Genomic DNA, 20024 nt, shown 5'->3' with positions numbered 1-20024 from the left:
CTTTTTAAAATGGTGCATCATTAATGGTACATTTGAGTATACACTAATTTTGTAGTAATAATTGAAACGGGATTGAAATTTGCAATTAACAAGCGGTTCATATACGAAAAAGTTGCCCAACCCGAATCACCAGGTTACAATCACATTCTTACAGAGTTTTTAATTTAATTTTTTTAAGAAAATGGTGGTCAAGAAAATTTGCCCATGTCATGTGCTGAAATCTGAAATGTGTTTGTATAATGTCTTTATTTTGTAAAGCAGAGTGAAAACATAAGCATACATTGTAATTCTACTAATAATACAAAAAAGAAAAGTTCAGTAGTCTGTCATTGACACGTAATAATATTCCATCTCCAGTCTTACACAAAGTCTACGAAGGTGTTTCGGCCTTATGTCAGAGGATTGGTTGTGTTATTTCTTCACATTATTGTGTAATTCTCTTTAGTTAAAGTATATACTGTGTAATGGCTCATTCGCAGAGGAATACATCTTTTATCAAGTAGCGTTAAAACGCTTTGAATGTTCAGAAGACTAGAAAGGGGCTATGTGAGAACAAGTACTTTTACCATTTGCCCTTCACCCTTCCCATCATGCAATTTTGTAAATGAAAGAAAACACTCTACTCCTGTATTTCCGAGTGAATTGTGCCGTTCATCTTCCTTGTTGAGTTAAGTGTACATTGAAATGTACATCCACTGAAAGTGATGGAGAGACAAGCAATTAATTAAATGAAACGTGAGCAAGAATGCACCTTTTGTCACAGAATGCATACCTATTATTAAGTTACATAATGTAATTTTATCTGAGATGAGTATTTCTTGTAATAAAAGTTCTAGCATGAACTTCTGACAAGAAGAGTATGTTTACCTCTGACTCTTTAAGATTCATGTCTTTTCCATCAGACAATTGTTTGAAGATTTCTGTTGAGAAACATTGTATCAGCTTAAGCATTACCAATCGTATTTCAAAAGACGAACTTTCAATATCTCCAATATGTATTTTAGCATATATACCAGGCAAGAGTGGTAGACAGTTACTTTGTATGTTGCGTTATCATTTGTCCCACTTGACTTCACTTACTGTGCATGCAGTCCAATCGAAGGATGAGACTGATGAAACTCTCCAGGGTCATGTGTCCAGCGGAAGCACCGTAGCGCAGCGCCATCAAGCTGAGCATGTCATCCTTGATCCTCATTCCTGTTCAACATACACAGAGCAGGAGCTTAGGAGGAGTTTGGGGAATTTAGGTTATTCTCCTAACATCTTGGTGTGATATCGCTCGTCTTGCAAAATCCAAATTCCCACTTAAACAATTAGCCATCGGCTACACGTTTGACCTTATTTGAACGAGCATCATACTTATTCTGTCTGTCTGTTCAAATTATTGGATTGATTGGAACTAAATGCTTGCCGATTTCCCAAACAACTGCAGTTTTTCCGCATACAAATTATCAGCTTGAACACGTTTACAAGCCGAAGTCAAATACAAATCAGGTTTTAATCTTCATTGTAAAACGCGGGAAAGGACTTTGTTTCCTTACAGTAGCCCTAGTGTCATGCATGTCATTGACTATCGACTATGATCAGTTCCTTTTGAGTATTGGCAACCAGGGGGCAGCTTATATATGGCAAACTTGTATAGCAAACAGTGCCTCCACATCAAGCGGATACGAAGCAACTTTAGCGGCTATTTGGGGTCTAGTTTCTGGCCACCTAGCACATGCAAATCCGTTATTCAACCTGATCTCTGTTTTTGGACCCCACCAACTTCTGGTGGCAAAATCTGTCTCTTAATGTTTCTAACTTTGTACGTCTGCTATTTGGTGCTGTGCTTGTGTTGTTCAGTGGGTTCGTTAGAGATTTTGTTCTGCTGAAAACAGCTGGCTACTGTGATGATGTTCCTATGGTGGTGAGACTGAGCCAAAACGTTTACGCTGCATGCCATAAAACTTTTCTTAGCTGATGTCATGCTTCCAATCAGACTCAGCTGATCTGCCTCAGTCTATGTGAGCATTTAGTAAAAGAGGTAGAGTTAGAAGTATCACAACACTTCTTCTTTGTAATTAATTTATTATCAGTTTTATTTATTGAATATGTACTTTTTTTCGCGTGTGCACACACACTTCCCCTTTTTAATATGTTTCCCTGTGTAGTTTGGTAATGACTTTTAAATGGCACAATGATATTTTTCTGTTGTTGAGCACCATTCAATACATTTATAATCAAGGGAATGAATGTATGGTCTACCTGAAGCTTCGAAAGCATTCCTTAGCTCGCTCAGTGACAGTGTTCCAGTTCGTGAAACATCAGTGAGGAAGAAAATGTCCTGTTGAAATGAAGAAAACACCAACAATGATCAGGTTAATCCTCCATATATATATATATATATATATATATATATATATATATATATATATATATATATATATATATATATATATATATATATATATATATATATATATATATATATATATATATATATATATATATATATATTTTTAGATGCACATGTATGAATGGTAGAACGAAAGAGGCAATATTGTCAATATAAAAAAGAATTCATGTTCAGTTTAACCTGTAATTTTTACCTTGTACGTGACGACCTTCTTCCACAGACGAACAAATTCCTCACCATTCAGTTTGCCGCTGATTGATGTCTAACCCAGCATTAAGGTATCAGAGCTGTTCATGTGTGTTAAACAAACGAAAGAGCGAGCACATTTTTGTACTCTTTTTAATTATGTGCATTACTTTTTTATGTAACTGCAAGAGGATACATCCATCAGAGCAACCAGGCTGCGGCAGGCATCAATGCTGAAGCCTCCAGATTTGAAGTCTCCTAATAACAATAAAAAAAAGACGAAAAATCAGCTTGAGACATACTTTAGATATATCATTCACAATTATAACACAATGTCATTTTTACACTTTTAATATTATTTTACAGTCCAAACCTTTCAGGATTTTTTCATTTAGAAGCATCTGGAGCTGCTCAGCATCTACTTCTTCATACTGGAAATGAAATGAAAGCAAGATGTAAAATACTTTGGTAAACTTTCTCTCAACCTTAAAAGGGGAGTGGCTTTGGAGGGCGGCCTGAAGGGGCTGTGTTTTTCGATTGGATGATTTTTAAAATCTACTGGACTCTTCTGAGGTAAATAAGTGCTCCACATTATGTTCACCAGCTATCCGCTAACCTTGTTTGTCTGCTTTATTTTTGTCTGCTTTTGGAAATGATGTTGATGAGGGTGGCAAGACCCAAAAGTTGTGGTCCGTTTAACTAAAATAAGCTGAAATAAAAATTTAAAAAAAACTTAAAATGCTCCATAAAGCTGAGGGGAACTGTGCAGTCAGGTGATAATTATCTGTTATGTTGCTACAAATGACCCCTCTCACTCTATAGTCTACATAGTTATTTGACCCATTGTTCATATTAAAAGAATGTTGATTGCTACATCTTTTAAGTATTGAAAATTGTGGATGTTTTATTTCATTTTAATAAGAGGTAAGTAGTATAAAACTCAATACAATGATGAAGGTTTGCGACTATAAATATTACCCTGTCGGAGTTCTGGCGGAAAAGGGTTTTCCTCTTCTTGTCGTCTTCCACATTTGCAGTCTTTTTGAGCTGGGAATTAAAAGAAGAGAGAATCATTTAATCCCAAATGAAATTCGTCAAAACATATCTCACATTAAGTACAGTTAAGAACACCAATAACGTGATATTAATAAAGCTTGCACACCATTACTGGCTCATCTTTTTGGTCACCAGAATTCTCACTGTCGGGGAAAGGTCAAAGACATTCGACATGAGATTAGTGTGTTTTAAATACCAGTAATGTTGGACATATGCCATGCAGAATACTTTGGGATGATTGAGTGAGCATACTAGCTATGAGTCTCTGCCTTGGTGATGATGGTCAGCATGAAGGAGGCTGTGTCATTGGTTTTGAAGGTGGACGGCACAATCAGGTATTCAGCAGGCTTCAGCATAAGGTACTCCACAACCTCACGAGCATTCATGTAGGTTTTAGTTTGGGCAACAGGTACCTGGTTGAAGAAAGATGGCGGGAACTTCCCCTTCTGCGCCTTGTGCTGTAGTGATAAATATATATACTTCAGTTCCTTTGCAGTTCATGTCTTTTACCTGAGCTGCAGAATGTGAATGGAAAAGATTTATTGAGTATTGATGTGAAATTGCTATAAAGTTGTTTCTTACTTGTTCCTTCACCTTGAGGGAAATCAGTGGAAGATGAGTTCATGTTGGGGACACAAAACCAATTCAATAAATGAGTGTTCACTTTTCAGTTCAAATAATGCATTATTGCAATCATACATTGAAATTAATTAAAAGGCGACTCTGACCAAGACTTAAACCTGCCTTAATATCATGTTGTCTAACCTGGAAACAGGTTGCATGGACTTTGACTGTGGTCGTCCATTTATCGTGTTTACATTTGATTTACTGCAACCTTCCTTTGACTCCTCGCACTAGGATTCCTTGGAAAACCTGAGATGTTCTGTCAATGATTAAGTCACTTGTTCATCCTCTTTATTGTTTACATTCTTCTTAAATTCTCACAACCCACAATTATTCTTAGCGCACTGACTCACACGTACAGAATCGTACAAGCTGACGTTTTGTGCCAGGCAAATATTGTGGTCCTTCCCTCATTGGACCTAGCTTTGTGTCCTCATTGCGTTACTTTTGAATGGGCAACGTCAGCTTCACCAATGGGGATATAACAAAGAAGGAGAAGGGGCATACCAAACAGGCTATGGTGAAAATATACATGTTTAGGGCAATCAGAGAGAATAGATTGCTGAGATACTATATTGGTGTCGTTTAAGTAAAGGATAATGCCCGACGCTCTGCATTGGCCGGTTCTGGCCAACGTCGCCATGTCGTCCATTAAGTCATGGTTATGGTCACCTTGACAACAATAGTTGTACCGCATACAACTATACTTGTCAAAGAAAAATAATTCATATTTGTATGCGTTTTGCAACCAAAATCTGCTTCCGTGGTAACACCTGAAGGTTTGCTTCATACATCAAACAATCATTACCATCACATAATATGCTTAGGCAATGGAAATGTTGTTCACTACTCCAACACATACCACACTCTTTAGATATGACTTGGCAACAGGAGCTATTTCTAATCCGTTCAGCTCATAGAACTCTTTGGCTCAGCTGTGAGCCAGAAAGCTAACGTTATGCTAGCAAGATCTAAAGTCAATAACTTTGCTACAGTTGGCAAACAGAAGATATAATTTGAGAGCACATGTAACAGCGAGACTAGCGAGCAACCAAGTCATGTTATTTTCCCCCAGATCATTATCAAAATGTTCACAAAGGAATGTGTACTGTCTGCAGCAGCCTGACGTAGAGATTTGAAAAGCGATGTGAGACAACCGCTTACATGTGTCAGTAAGTTCACAGGGGCAGTGCTACTTCGTGCACAAGCTGCAAGCATGTGTGTTAAAGTCATCACCCTTTGGTGTTCAGAGAACGATGCATTGAAGGACTAACGTCACATTCAGTTACACAATTATTTGTATTTTTTTCATTTAATTTAGCAAGCACCTTAATTTAATTTAATTAATTAACAGTGAACAGACCGTTACACTGGATCATTTACTGTAATCATTTAGATTTTCACAAAATAAAACCTTATTTGTACACTATTTATGGTCAGAGTTTTTATCAGTAACATCCATTCATTATATTTAGATTCCTAAAATTCCTCTACATGTAGGTTTTTCATATATTTTCTACATTTGAATAGTCAGTAGTCAACTAGCCATCTAACCGATAGGCAATATAGACAAAGGGAAAGTTGACAATTAAACTTGTTTGCCCAGTATTCCATGTTACAGGGGATATAATTAAAATACTTTAGATTTTTATTTGTAGACATTTTGTGTTGCTGTAGCAGTGTTATTCCAGTATATTCAGAGACATGGCACTAAATGCCTCGTGGTCAACAGCAATATTCTATTGTAATTTGCTCTTAGTCTGACAACTAACTCCCACATCTACTGCTTGCATGACATATCCATAATAGTCGTCATAGTGTGACAGAAACAACAAAGAGGGATATTTACCTCAAATACAGAGATTCCAATGTGGAGATTTTCAACCAGGTGTCTGTTCCTCTTGTCAGGCTTTTGCATGAGAGATAACAGCACATTTTTCTCGCCATCTCTCCCCGAATATTCACCGCCAATCTTGAACCGATACTGTGGATTAGTCCAGTAACTGTCTGGAAGATAGAGAGAGGACACAATTTATTTGCATTGTATCATTTTGCAAAGAGTAGGGTGAGTGATTTGATTATCAACATTAAAATCAAATGCTATTGGGTATTACTAAAGTAAAAAAAATTAAGGCCAGTTCAACAGTCAGCAATCTCATTAAGTTGGAATCTACAGCTTGTAAAAATAAAGCATTTGTGTGTCAAGTAGTTGCATTAGTGTAATATAGTTATAGAAGCATGACACAATTCTTTTTATTGCAGATTTTAACTGTCCTGCTTTTACTGCGGGATGTTTATTGGTGTGAACAAGATAAGGGACTGTGTGTAAAATAATGTTGCAGACAAGACTTCTCGTAATCACACTTTGTGGGGCTCTAGTGGCTATGTGCCTTATGTTTCCCAGTAAGAGCTTTGCCCTCGCTGGAAGTGGTAATGTGACGCACTAGTTTGCTTGACTTTTGTTGCTTGTTACCTTGTGCTTGAATTTTAGCAAATGTATTTCCAAAAGACGTTCTTCCGCAGCGGTCTTACAAACATCGACAGCAGATGATGGCGTTTTAGCTTAACACTTTAAAACACGTTTAAAAGTCAATTGTGATACACACCCTCAGTACAGCGGTTATCTCTATAAACAGTCACATCAACCTCACCATTCATGCAGAACACATTCACAAAAGATCCTTTTGGGTTTATTTCAATTCATTGAGATTTAAACACAGATTTAATGTTCATCATTTATTATTAAAGGCGTTCAATACGAGATTCAGAGCACTTCTATTGCCTCCATTCAGCTCTCAGCATGGCGACATTGTTTAAATAGGACCATATCACTCCACTATGTCTTTAGATTAGATAGAACATAGTTGTTTGCTTCTAATGCTGTGAGGATTTTATAGAGGACCTTCAACAAACCAAATTATGTAAATAATCATTATTTTTATTAACAACAATTCTTTCAACTAATTTAAACTATGGTTTATTCCAGTGTATAGTTATTTATTTGTTTGATGGTTTGCAAGGACCGATTCTTATATATGACGTGGTGAAAAATAATATCGTGGTTTTATTAGATTCAAGTTCAGATATCCTAGAAGTACCTCTATTATTCATGCATCCCCCGGCAGTTGTTCCTGCAACCCATCTGCCTTCGTACAAGGTGGTCTTCCAGTGACAAGAGTTTCCATCAAGGAAGTCGGGATTTAGGGAGCAGATGTCCAGATCTGTGTAGAACTTGCAGAAGTCCTCCATACTCATCCTGATGACATTAGTGATACATTTTGATACAGTAGTATGAATGTTTCCTTTGGATGTGATGCTGAAACTATGAAACCCTAACCTTGAGAAATACAGTGGATTCTCATCAAGAAAATGATATTCCTTCTTTATCAGGTTGGATAGGAAGTATTTATTAATCCCTCTTGAGAGGTGCAGATGAAATCTTGTATATTCACAAACACAGCAAACGTACACGTACCTGTCTACTACGCAACGACTTAACAGCTCCCTCTGTGTATTTGGGAATTAGCAAGTTTGCGAAGTGAAGACAAACAGACGAGTTTCACAGGAAGCTTTGTGTCTGAAAATATGTTTACAGTCCTGTAACGGACATTCTTTTCAACATAATGGCCCAAACCCAATGTCCCCCCTAAGGCCTTAAACCCTGAACCCTCAGGGACTTTGCAGCACTTTGTTGCAACATATCACGTTACCGTGACGTCAAAAACATTATGTACAATAATATTAATTTCATTCTTTTTACTCCCTGATTGATCGTCTTTCAGGCTCTTTCCTTACGAGACGAGAGGTAATTTCAAATAATCTATTTACTTGTTTTTGGCGAAACAGCGTCAATGACAAAATTCAATGTTTGAATGTTTCCATTCCTCTGATTTCATGTGTTTTTATGTTCCATGTTCAACCCTTAATGTATCTGAGCAAATGTAATTGGCCTAGCTGAACAGCCATATGCCGTCCTCTTTGTTTACCTTTTTTGAGTCTTCATGCTTCCGCTGCTAACCCCGTGTTTAACTTCACATTGCTATGAATTGTGGGTAATTCCCTTGGGAAAACTCTGCAGAAACGCGAAACTTCCGGGAAGGGTTCATAAAGGGCTCAAAATGTCTGTGATAGAGCCCTCAAACACCCAATCTGTGAGTGTGTGAGTGTGGAGATCGTGTTTCACCTTGCATCCCACTAAAATCACAAGTACTGTATGTCCTAACCACCACAGTGTAATGTATTTAAAATATAATATGCATCTCAATTTCTTTCATTTTCAAATATGTAATACGTTACATTTTATAATGCTGCACATGGTAGTTTTTTATTGGTTGCCATTATTCAGCATAGTTGTGAATATCTTCTGTTTGAACTATATTCTACTTAAAGTATATGCACTGTTTTGTAGTTGTTACTGGAGCTGCTGCTGTGTAAGCATGAGTGGGACAGAAAAACGCTAAATGCTTAGAAAAGTTAGAAAAGATTGAATTTGCTTACCAAAACTCTCCATCATCAGCAACTGAAAGGCACATGTCACGATCTTTCCCACTCAGGGTTTGCCACAGAGATGACCTTGAAGACAGTTTGTTAAGTTGGAGTGGGTATCAGTCAGTTTCAGGGCTTTCAGAGACGAGTTGTAATACATGTCCTCGGGCTCAGAAAGGGGGCCTCTCAATGTTCTATTCAACTCATATGCAAATACAGAGCAGGTGGTGATATAACTTGCCTTTTTAAGACCGGAAAGTACAGAGGCTTACTTCACAGTAACTGGCAAAACCAGTATAGGATAAACTGGGGATCTTTTTACATGTTTTCACAGGCTTCTCACGCATCTTTTCCAAATGACCTTTTAAAGCCTTTTATGTGTTACCTACAGGAACATACCACAAAGACCACCGAAGTGATTATATTTTATAAAAGCAAAAGGCCCCTGGCTCTCATGCTCCTTTTCCAGATGCCCTTTTAAAGTATTTCAGTATTACCTACAGGAGGTAGTCTAGGTGGTCTATCCGCACTGAAGTGGTTATATTTTGAAAAAACACAAGACCAACCTGTTGGCTTTCAGCAAAAAAGTAGATGTGAAAAGTGGTGAAATGCATCCTTTAAAAATGTGTGTTTGTGCGTCTGACAATAATTAAGTCTTTACTTATCTTGTCATTGGACAATGATCTCAATATTACTGCAAATCAGAGCTGGGTCTCTGTGAAATAGTCACTTATAGGAAGTCCTTCTCACCCATCACTCCAGTCTCCAGTCCACTCTCCTTTGCCCCAGGGGTTCCACAAACGCACCAGGTTTACTTGCTTCCCTCGGCTCATCGTCTGACCAGCAATCATCATGGGAGACAGCACCATAGTTAGGTTCCATAAATTAAGAAAATGCAATAAATCATTCCATAAATCATTTGCTCAAGTGCTTAAACACCTAATTTCTAGCCATTAGTAATATAATCTTTATGATCACGAATAGACAAGTGTTTGTTGTGTTATTACTTCCAATTCCAAGTGCAATGTCTTATATGAGCAGTGTGTAGGACTGAGGGGGAGTTACTGGCTGACATAGAATATAATATTCATAACTCTGTTATTATTAAGTCGTTTATACCTAGCGTGTGGGTCCTTTTCACGGTGTATGACATGTTGCATAGTTGACAAAACAAACACTGGCACTAGAGAAGGCCTTTCATGTTTTTACATTACCTAAAGGTCACCGTAGTTCTTCAAAATGCTTGGAAAAGGAGGGGTGAGCAGAGGGGTTTCATAAATACCAATAAATCCTACACACTGCTCCTTTAAGTGCAATTCTTCACCTGTTTCACACCTGTGACCGTGTAGGCATGGCCTTCCACCAATCCATTTGACAATAAGTTGTTGGCAGGTGTCTCCTGCAATCAAAACAAAACATTGGTACAAAAGCATTTATCAATGATAAACGCTGACTGACCTATAAAAACAAAGTTTGTGAAGACTTGTCCTAGAGGAACTGGATTATCAGTCATGTGTCCGTAACAATGAATGAGGATGAAAGTTAGTTAAAGGCTAAAATACAAACAACTTTGGGTTGGTTTAAACAAAATTTCTCCATTTTGGGAAATTGAATAATTTAATTGTCCTGTAAACAGTTTTAGAGACACTGAAGGACAACGGTAGCCGACTGGCTGTTGCTTTGACACTTGCGGCAGTCCGTTTACAGTTAGCTTTCATGCCAAAGACAGAGTTAGTCTATTCTAAAGAGCACCAGGAGGCTTTCTTACAGTCGAATCTGACTGTTTCATTACTCATATTAATGTAATAAATATTACAATATGCATAAAAAAAGTGATAATAATCATTCGCTTATAGAGATAATTTGACCTGGATAGGCGTCCTCACTATAGAGGTTTCCACTGTAAAACATTTCTCCATATTTCAAGATATCAGGCTTGCTCTGTTTATGTGGATGCACTGAATCTTTTTTTTTTGCCTCTTCCTTTTTGCTCAAATGTAGTTTATTGTTCAGCATCTCTCTAAACAGCATGTGTGCAGTCTACAACATAGATGGAAAGGAACCAGCCAGAGTTGGTTTTGTGTGGTATATTTGTATACTTACCCCTTGAGGCGTGCCACAGCCCATCAGTGACGAGGATTGGCCAGCTCTGCACATCAGCTCCCACAGGTTGGCAGGGGGATCTGACAGCTGGATGCACATGTGAACACCACCTGTGAAGTCCATCATGGCCTCTGAGGGAGTCCCAGCGATCATGTCGGTATAGGAGCCACACACTCTGGCACAAGAATGTAATAATATTGTTACAGATTCTCCAGACACAAGAGAAAACACATGCGAACAAAACACATTTATGCCTGAGAAACGATGTACTTTTTTTTTTTCATACTTGGCATATGCTTTCTCCATCAAAGCGGGCCAGAACTCATTTTGGTCTTTGGAGTGAACGAAGATTAGTCTCCCATCGATTGTTGGTAGCTTATCATCAATGACGACATCCACCCATTTTCCAAATCTCCAGAACTGAATAGTTAACAAAATAAGAGAAGGGAATTAAAAATAATAATTATATAATGAGATCCATTTACTACCAAGAAAAAATAAATAAATAAATAAATAAAATTTTTTTTATATATATATAGATATATATATATATCTATATATATATATATATATATCTATATATAGATATATATAGATATATATATATATAGATAAATAAGTAAGTATTCCTTTTTTTCATTGTTATTCACAGGAAAAGATAAAATTTCAGGAAATTATATTGCCAAAAACAGAAAGTGCAGTCTACAACAATTGGCATCATGCACTCAGCACATTAACTTTTCAATAATAATATAGCAATAACAAACAATAACCAGTTGTGCTGTCAGTATTTACCCTGAAGTGGAACAGCCCGCAGTATTTTGCATCAAATGTTTGGTCAATAGGGACAACCATTTCAAGGATGTGTTGCTGGAACGTCAGAGCTCCGATAGACGCAAGAAACCAGCAGTTTCCTGGTTAAAAAAATGGTCATTGAGTTGATACAGGCCCAACAACAAAAGAATTATGAATGATGAAATGTTCCTACCAAGTACTCCTTGACCAAAGTCAAACCTTGAGATGCCGTCAAGTATGAAGTCTGGATGAGGAGCAATTTTCTGAAATGGGAGAGTAAACAAGTCAAAAACAAAGACTAAAATGTTTTTAATAACCTTTAATTGCACCTTCCTGCACGCCGGTGGTACTGGTGCATTGTGTTGCATTGTATATGAAGTGTAAACCACACACACAACATAAATTTCAACTTCTGTTGCCGGTAGGTGTTGCTGTTACTATAACTCAATATGAACATAGATGTCCTCAGGCCATGCCTCTTATCAAGCATTTCAAATTTGGGCCAGATTTGACAATTTACAGTAGTGTTACAACAGTTTCCTGTTTAATGGCATAACACGTAAATGTTCCGCCTCCCCACCACAACTCCATTCCATGAAAGCTCAAAAGCTTCGCAATTTAGCATCTTGAACGTCTTTAGACCAAGGATTCAATAAAATACACATAAAATTCCAAATGGCGACTTCCCGTTGGCTTTAGAGCATGGTCCGTGGTTCTTAAGTATGTAATACATGTGCCCACCAAATGTCGTACATCAAGGTGAAACATACTTCGTGGGCTGCTACATTGAAATTGAATAGCAAATACGTTCATAAATTACACGTGAATATTGAATTTAGATTAAATAAAATCTGAACCTGTCATCTAATATTGAAAATGTTACATATCATTACAGTAACGGATTGTACAAAACGTATTACGATGGGATGTTTGGGTTCCTTGTGAGGTTGTTTTTTTTGCGAAGCTAATAGAGCTGAATGTGAAGTTATGATATATGCATAAAGTAATCAAACATGATTGCACATTACTGTATTTGTACAGTATTTTTAGTTATTAATTAATCGATTTTAATATTGTTATACTGTAGTTGTTTTTGGCTACTTAAATGGAAGGTTGTTTCTGTTTTTTCTAAGCCAGAGGAGGGTCCAAAGAAAATGTAATAATCCAAGGGACGGCCAGGACTTTTAAAAAATGTAAATATAAGGTTTAGTTCCCCTAACAACCATAAACATACACCATCAAAATGGTGTGTTAAGAATTGTCAGGTTTTTGTTACATCTGTTTGTGAATTACAAAAGAATTCAAGTAACTGTACGTATAGCCTCAACCAGCAGCCAAGTATGGCGGACTTTCAAAAATGTAAAAAATAAACTTGCACATGTGCTGTTGCACACATAACCAGACACTTAACATACCATTTGAACTGTAACCTGTCAGTCAGGTTGAGTTTGGTCACAAAACAGCATTGAGAGTTGAAAGTGAATGCAGTGAATCACTGCAAGACGATGAATCGGTTTAGCTGTCTGCTGCTAACAGACCACTATAAATTACATGCTTGATCAAACATTATCATTTTCTGTCATACAGGTTCTCTTCTGCTTCTGACTAACCCTTCCAAAACACCCACCATTGGTCTCAGCCACTCCACGCGGGCCAGGTCAGAGGGGCTCAGTATCCCTTCGCCGATGGAGATGCTGTCAGGGGGGAACATGTCATCGATGTACCTTACTCCTCGGATGACGCAGTATTGTTTCAGCTGCTGGTAGTCTTGGTTGAAGAACTTGTCAGGGTTGGCGAAGCTCCCGTAACCTTTTTGCTTTTGACGAGCCTCCATAATGTTCAGACACACACCGGGAGGAGGCATTGCTGCAGTGTTTAGTGCTCTGTTAACAAAAGTGAGATCCAGAACCATTTTTGCAATAATTTTTGCACACACATTTGAGAGATTTAGATGAGTGAGAAATTTAAGGCAATCAAACAGTAAAAGTTTTGGTCCTCCACATGAGGCCAGAACAGCTTCAATGGTTGTTGTGGCATAGCATCGGCTATACAAGTCTCTGGATCTTTGCTTTGAAGGGTGAACGAAAGATACTCCCTCATTTGCGGTCTAACACGTTGGCCCAAAATCTCCCATGGGTGCTCAGTTAGGTTGAGATCAATGCAATTAGAATGCAACTTCTAAGAATTACACTTTAGAATGCTCAAAACATTCTTATTTTTTTTCACTTGTACAAAATCCCTAATGTCTCTAGCAGCAGTTCATGTGAAATAAACAATATATAAATAGGGATCAAATAAAGGTGTATTGGCTGAAATTGAATCAAAAAGAAAAGTAAACTGTTGCAGGAAATTAAATTCTGCTGTTGGAAGATCAAGTACCCCAAAGTTTGCAAATTAGGTCAATGCTTTCCTATATAAAAATAATAATGATAAAGACAAGAGAAATGGTGCAACATCATCTACAAATCATAGACAAATGATAGGCTAATTGCCGAATTTGGAACTTTCAAACCAGTATTTATATTATGATCAATATAATGTAAAATATATTATGAACAATAATAATATTGTATATATGTTATTATGATGGCATGGTATGGGCTCACCTCCTTTTTTTGTACAGCAGCTTTTTTAAACAACTCCAGTCAAGTCATAAGATATTTGATCCATTTTAAGGTTATACCTTTCTTTTTTATCTTTCACTTTTGTTAAAGATTTCACTCTTAACAGTTAGATGAATATATGTCCTGGCAATTGTAAACCCCATAGCACATGAGTCATATTATTTTAATACCCAAACCATTCAGTGACCCTTTGTGCCCTACATGGAAGCATCTGCTTTCAATGTCTTTCTCCACTCATTCATTCAGGTTTATCTTTCAGATACATCAGACTATGAGCTATACAAGTAGTAATAGTGTATCTAGGAGGTCCAAAAATATCTTCATAGCATATCACCATACAGTATAAAGCACTATGCTCTGCATTTATTCTTTAGACAACTCTCACTAGAGACCATGAGTACACTTCAGTCTCTTAAAATGTGAAATAGAACGTGTTAAAATGGGCTTGCTGGTTTCCTGCAGTAAAAGTCATTGCACTAGGCTATGTGTCAATATGCAGCAATATGCTACAAGGGAAATCTGAATAAACCTGTTTAAAATACAATCGGAATATGAAGATCTTACCTCAACAGTTCGAGTGAGGAAACAGGTGAGTGGATCTGCAGGTGAGAGCCAGAGAGGTCTCGTTACTTTTAAAGCGCCTGTAAAAGCCTGAGGCTACCAGGGACAGGCAACGTGTACTTTTCTTAACAAGGTATGTCATTCATTTGGTTGACATTTGTGATCACATGCAGCGTAATCCTGTGCCGCTGGAAGCTGCAGTATGAGAGAGAGAGAGAGAGAGAGAGATGGTTTCATATTTCATATTCCGTGGACATGTCCTGAAGATCAAATTTATGGCACTTGAACTGGGTTGTCAATGATTAGTCAAGACAAGAAGCTGTCACATGAACAGTGCTGGCTGCTTGAACCTTGGTTACCCTGTGTTGAGTGTCTTTGTTGCCATTGATAAACTCAAATTAACAACAATGTGTTAAGATGCAGCCGGCAGCTGTCCTCTTTGACTTATAGCAATTATTGATTTCATGGAAAGAACTGATTGTTTCAATATATCCAAAATCCTGTTTTTGTGTCAACCATCATAAACCGAAACTGATAGCAGTAAGAGCTTAATCATTATTAGTTATACTAGTTAATCATTATAAGTATGAACTTAATATTAGTCTGCTTACTGTCAGACATTATTTTATATCAAGTTTGAACAGCCTCAGCTTCATGAGCTGAAAATAAGGGGCTATATTTTGAAGATAAGATGAAGTGTGTAGGTCACTGTAGTTGCATTGTGTAAACAAAGACACACTATCTTATTGTACTCTCCCCTTTTGACTTTATTTTGTCTAGCTGCTGTACAGATTGATGTTCGTCTTCATTGTTGTGCTTTGCAAATGAACTTCACAGTCTTTCCTCAACTCTTCATGCTTCTCATATGCATTTTTACTCCTTTGTTGTTGGTTTTTTTACCTCTTTTTTTCTTTAACTCTTTCAATAGTTAAAGCAACTGATCCTGTTTATTTTCCAATGTCATCTCATTGAAGATTAGAGTACTTCTCAAAAAGTAGAGCTGCAGTGCTAAACACCATTTCTCCTAAAAGATGAACTCCATTGGATTGATTTGAGTTTTAGTGGGATTTTAGAAAGATGCTACTCCATTGCAAACTCCATTTCTCCAGAAGGATGAGCTTGGATGTCAATATAATATCAATACACATGTTCACATATACCGCTTGCCTCCAGCTCTTGAGTATTGCAGAAACTGTTATTCCACTAGTCTTGTCCATTGACCGAGGATCTTCACTACTTTTCTTGGGAGCCATGCTGGCATGCAAGCAAGGTGTTCTTTGATAACATGTTCACTCATGTTGGCAAAGAATGGAGGGATGGGATGCAGACTGCAGATAAGCCTGACAGCCAACCCAGGAAGTCGTAGTTCAATGAAAGCATAATACATACTATTTATTTTATTATCCCACATGAATCATTTTATACAAACAATTTATTTAGCTATCCAACAGGACTTTGGCCACTGTGGTGCTCCACATGGCTGCAACTGGAAAGAACTAACTGACTGTAAGTTTAAGTGGGTCTGAGCAGGTTTTGCAGTCCCATGTTTGTAGCCCATAATGCCATCTTGTGGACGTTCTGTAGAAGTTAAGAAAACAACCTCTCACAAACTTTCTGAAAATAACTTTAAAAAAAAATAAATGTTGGGGTCCTTCATAAAAAAAATACTTAAAAATTCATACAAAAAGAAAATTCCGTTATGTGAGTCTCGCCTGGTGTCTCGTGCTGTACGGAATTATTTGAAGTACTTGCCTGTGTGAGCTCAGTGGGTGGAGGAGCGTTTTTCCTGTGATTGTAGTTGGGGCATTTCCTGTGTTTAAACAAACACAGGAAATGTTGTCTGGATTCACATGAATATCCTTGGCACTTGCCATCCAAATCAGTATAATCGGGCTACTTTAACACTCACAGGTGATACACAAGTGTACCCAACTTCACAATATTGTTTGACTTTTTTCACTTTGCATGGCTGTCCATTCACCTGAAGAGCAAACCTCACATGGAACAAAAGAACACAAATACAAAGCAATAGGTTTAGTAGAGCATGGGAAAACTGCATTATTTATTGTTAAATTTATCCAAAGTAAATATCATGAGCTTTTTTTATTACAAAAAGGACCTTGATTTGTTGACTAAATTGTAATTTAGGTGGCCGATAATACATTTTATCTCACTTAATTCCCACAAAGCAGGCTCTGTACCACTCTTTATCAAATTAATTCATACCTTATACCAGTGTAATAGAGTGTGAATTTGGGCAGTACTACAGAAATAAATCATAAAAGGTGTCATCCCTACCAATGATAACACAGTAAGACTCACAATACAGTCAATAACTAAACCATTACATACCTGTATGCACACTGGCAAATAAGGTTATAAACAATTTGTGACACAAGGGATAGTAATATTATTAATATTATTAATAAAGTGTAGGCGTACTGTAATCCCTGTGGCAGCAGGGTGGCAAAGTTTAAGGCAAGGCAAGTTTATTTGTATAGCACATTTCAACAACAAGGCAATTCAAAGTGCTTCACATAAAACCATTAAAAGCATCAAAACATAATGCAAAAGAAAAGGAGATTTAAAAACAATTAAGAACATTCATTGAAACATTAAAAACAGTCATTAAAACACTAAAAAAGCTAAAAATAGAATAAGGGTTCATTACATCCAGCAGCTATTGTGCTTCCATCCAGAGCATTGATTTATAATGTGAAAGTGTATCTGAGACTCTGACCCCTGCATGTTCATGCATTGTGAGACGGCACAATCAAGGGAGTCAGCCTAAAACGCCTAAAGTCTACTGGGGCCGGAGACATCTGGAGAAGCAGTCAAAACACTGGGGAGCCTGCCATTGTTTTTTTTATTTTAAAACGGAACTGGTCAGCGGGGGTAAGAAAGAGAACCCATAACTGCTGCTAAACATGGTTTCCGTCTTTAGTTTTTGTCCCAAACAGGATGCATGAGCACGAATGTTAGTCTCAGACCCGCACCACTTGTTTTTAGCTACGAATGGACAACCACATATTGGTCACATTTCAGCCCAAAAACTCCCAGGGACCTTCTGGATATCAGCTTATTTATTGATCTCTTTGGCAATAATGTTGTGGATTTTTCTGCTGCTGCTCATTAACAGCTTTGAGGGTTTATCTGGAGGTGAACATGAGACGCTGTGCAACTCCAACGCCTGCTTCACCCTGCATATGGACAGGGTGAGCTTTGAGAAGGCCGGTGAGAATTGTGTCCACAATGGAGGTAATCTGATGACAGTCAGAAACCAAGAAGAAGAGGATGTGCTGCGCTCGCTTCTCTCACAGATCCAAAGACAACCTCGGGACAGGGGGCTTGAATTTTGGATTGGATTAAAACTGCACAAAGGGAACTGTGTGTCGGCTGACAACAGTCTCAGGGGGTTTAAGTGGGTATCTGGAAAGGAAAATTCCAACTACTCCAACTGGGAAAAAGAACCTGTCACCACATGCACAAAGGAGAGATGTGTAAAGGTTCATTACACTGTATCGGGTCAGAACCAACTGAAATGGACTGCTGGACCTTGCAAAAGCCCTGCTTTTTATGCATGTACGTTTAATTTTCGGGGAATGTGTAGACCTTTGGCTCTATTGGGGCCTGGACAAATCACCTACAAAGTGCCCTTCTCAGAAGAAAGAAGAAGTGAAATGCAATTATTTCCGATCGGAACATATGCTGAAATTTCCTGTAGTGAACAGCAGTCTGATTACTCTCTGTGCATGGGGATGGACAGCGGCTTTGGTTGGACTGTCCCTGGTCCATTTTGCAAAACAGCAAAGCGTTATTGCACGGTAAACAACGGCGGATGTGAACATTTGTGCCACCAGGACGCAGATGAAGTTCGGTGCTTTTGCAAAGAAGGTTACGACCTGGATGAGGATGGACTCACTTGCAGGATAAAAGCTATGTGCGGCGCTGAAACCTGTGAGCATCAGTGCGTAATGGGGGAATCTGAGTATTCCTGCAAATGTCCGGACGGGTTCGAACTAGAGGCGAACCAGCGTAACTGCTCTGACATTGATGAGTGCCAGTCACAAGCCTGTAAGCATCACCTGTGCCTTAACACGCACGGCAGTTACACTTGTGCGTGTCAAGGCGGCTACGAAAGGGTTGGTGATAAATGCATTGATATTGATGAGTGCACGCAAGCGAGATGCGAGCACAGCTGCTCGAACAGTATCGGATCCTTCTCTTGTCACTGCAATGAAGGCTTCACTTTGTCCGAGGACGGCCGCTCGTGTGCGGACATTAATGAATGCGTCAGTAATCTCTGTCAGTTCAAATGCGTCAATACGGTCGGCAGCTTCTTGTGCACCTGCCCGCAAGGCTTCCACATGGAGGCCGATGGATCGACCTGCGCTCCGGATATGACAGAAACATCGGGTGCTTCATCTGATGAGGAAACGCAAGAGAACTTCACGGAGTCCTTAACCAGAACCACGGTCGAGCTCCAACACCAGTCCCCTCACACTGACGCGACGATTCTGGACCTGGTGAACGATACGCGCGGGGATCAGCAAAGCAACACATCCTTGGTGACCAAGACAGTTATTAACTCCAGGGTGATCGTCTGCGTCCTCGGTTCGGTCATCCCTCTGCTGCTTTTGGTGGCAGTGACTCTGACGATTGCAATTGTTCGATGCAGTCGCTCCAAAAAAGCAGCTAAGAAAAGTACCACCACAGATGGTTACTGTTGGGTGCCCTCTGGTTTGGACCCGCGTTTAGAGAAACTATATGAGTCCATCTTGACTGATGACCTATGACCTGATAGTGATGAAGAAGACTGTCTACGTGGATTATCATGTTTATTTATGTAATTTATGTTCTTGTAACCTACCTAGGTTAGGCTATGTGTTGATGAGAAATCTTCAAATCACTAATGCCATAACCAGCCACATTTTACCAATATACATGTTTGAGTAATGTATGCACCAATATCTGTTCGCTTAACCTGCGTTCAGCTCCAGGCCCAAGAACATTGTTGTCTTTACCGCATGATTCAGGTGACATAAAAAGATTTGTTCACCTTTCAATACCACGCGTCACTGATTGAAGGAGTATTCAGATTGTTTAATCTAACCTGCAATAACCAATTTTTCATGTGTAGTTTCTGAATGGAGTTTGCACATCTGATGCTGGTGTAAATATAAAGTAACTGT

The 20024-nt window shown here is 38.3% G+C and overlaps 2 protein-coding genes across 2 annotated transcripts; one reads left to right on the top strand and one right to left on the bottom strand.

Moving 5' to 3' along the window:
* Positions 1 to 227: 227 nt before the first annotated feature.
* LOC137877872 (calpain-1 catalytic subunit-like) lies at positions 228 to 15065 on the bottom strand. Its single transcript, XM_068718036.1, has 22 exons — positions 14836 to 15065; positions 13275 to 13530; positions 11841 to 11910; positions 11648 to 11766; positions 11139 to 11272; positions 10853 to 11027; positions 10074 to 10148; positions 9500 to 9585; positions 8762 to 8836; positions 7363 to 7520; positions 6114 to 6271; positions 4223 to 4234; positions 3893 to 4098; positions 3747 to 3783; positions 3563 to 3631; positions 2958 to 3015; positions 2781 to 2842; positions 2592 to 2660; positions 2248 to 2326; positions 1081 to 1197; positions 868 to 920; positions 228 to 695 (listed from the first exon to the last, which is right to left on the bottom strand). Exons 2-22 carry the CDS (start codon positions 13509 to 13511, stop codon positions 669 to 671), a joined length of 2076 nt encoding a protein of 691 aa, XP_068574137.1. The 5' UTR covers positions 13512 to 13530; positions 14836 to 15065; the 3' UTR covers positions 228 to 668.
* Positions 15066 to 17807: 2742 nt separating this feature from the next.
* Positions 17808 to 19974, top strand: LOC137877876 (complement component C1q receptor). The gene has a single exon (XM_068718041.1). The coding sequence runs from the start codon at positions 17808 to 17810 to the stop codon at positions 19626 to 19628; it is 1821 nt and encodes a 606-aa protein (XP_068574142.1). The 3' UTR covers positions 19629 to 19974.
* Positions 19975 to 20024: the final 50 nt, after the last annotated feature.

The sequence above is a fragment of the Cebidichthys violaceus genome, unplaced genomic scaffold (assembly GCF_023349555.1).
Source record: "Cebidichthys violaceus isolate CVI_PGR_0920_01 unplaced genomic scaffold, fCebVio1.0.p SCAF_22, whole genome shotgun sequence".
Taxonomy (NCBI): Eukaryota; Metazoa; Chordata; class Actinopteri; order Perciformes; family Stichaeidae; genus Cebidichthys; species Cebidichthys violaceus.
The sequence above is the reverse complement of the archived record's forward strand: the minus strand, read 5'-3'. Positions and strand labels throughout refer to the sequence as shown.

Excerpts from the sequence above, each read along its gene's own strand:
- LOC137877872 (XM_068718036.1), bottom strand. The coding sequence starts at position 13,511 with ATGCCTCCTCCCGGTGTGTGTCTGAACATTATGGAGGCTCGTCAAAAG. Across the intron at positions 11,767-11,840 it reads CTTTGGTCAAGGAGTACTTG|GAAACTGCTGGTTTCTTGCG; the intron begins GTAGGAACATTT and ends TTTTTTAACCAG. Across the intron at positions 11,273-11,647 it reads GCGGGCTGTTCCACTTCAGG|TTCTGGAGATTTGGAAAATG; the intron begins GTAAATACTGAC and ends TTAACTATTCAG.
- LOC137877876 (XM_068718041.1), top strand. The coding sequence starts at position 17,808 with ATGTTAGTCTCAGACCCGCACCACTTGTTTTTAGCTACGAATGGACAA.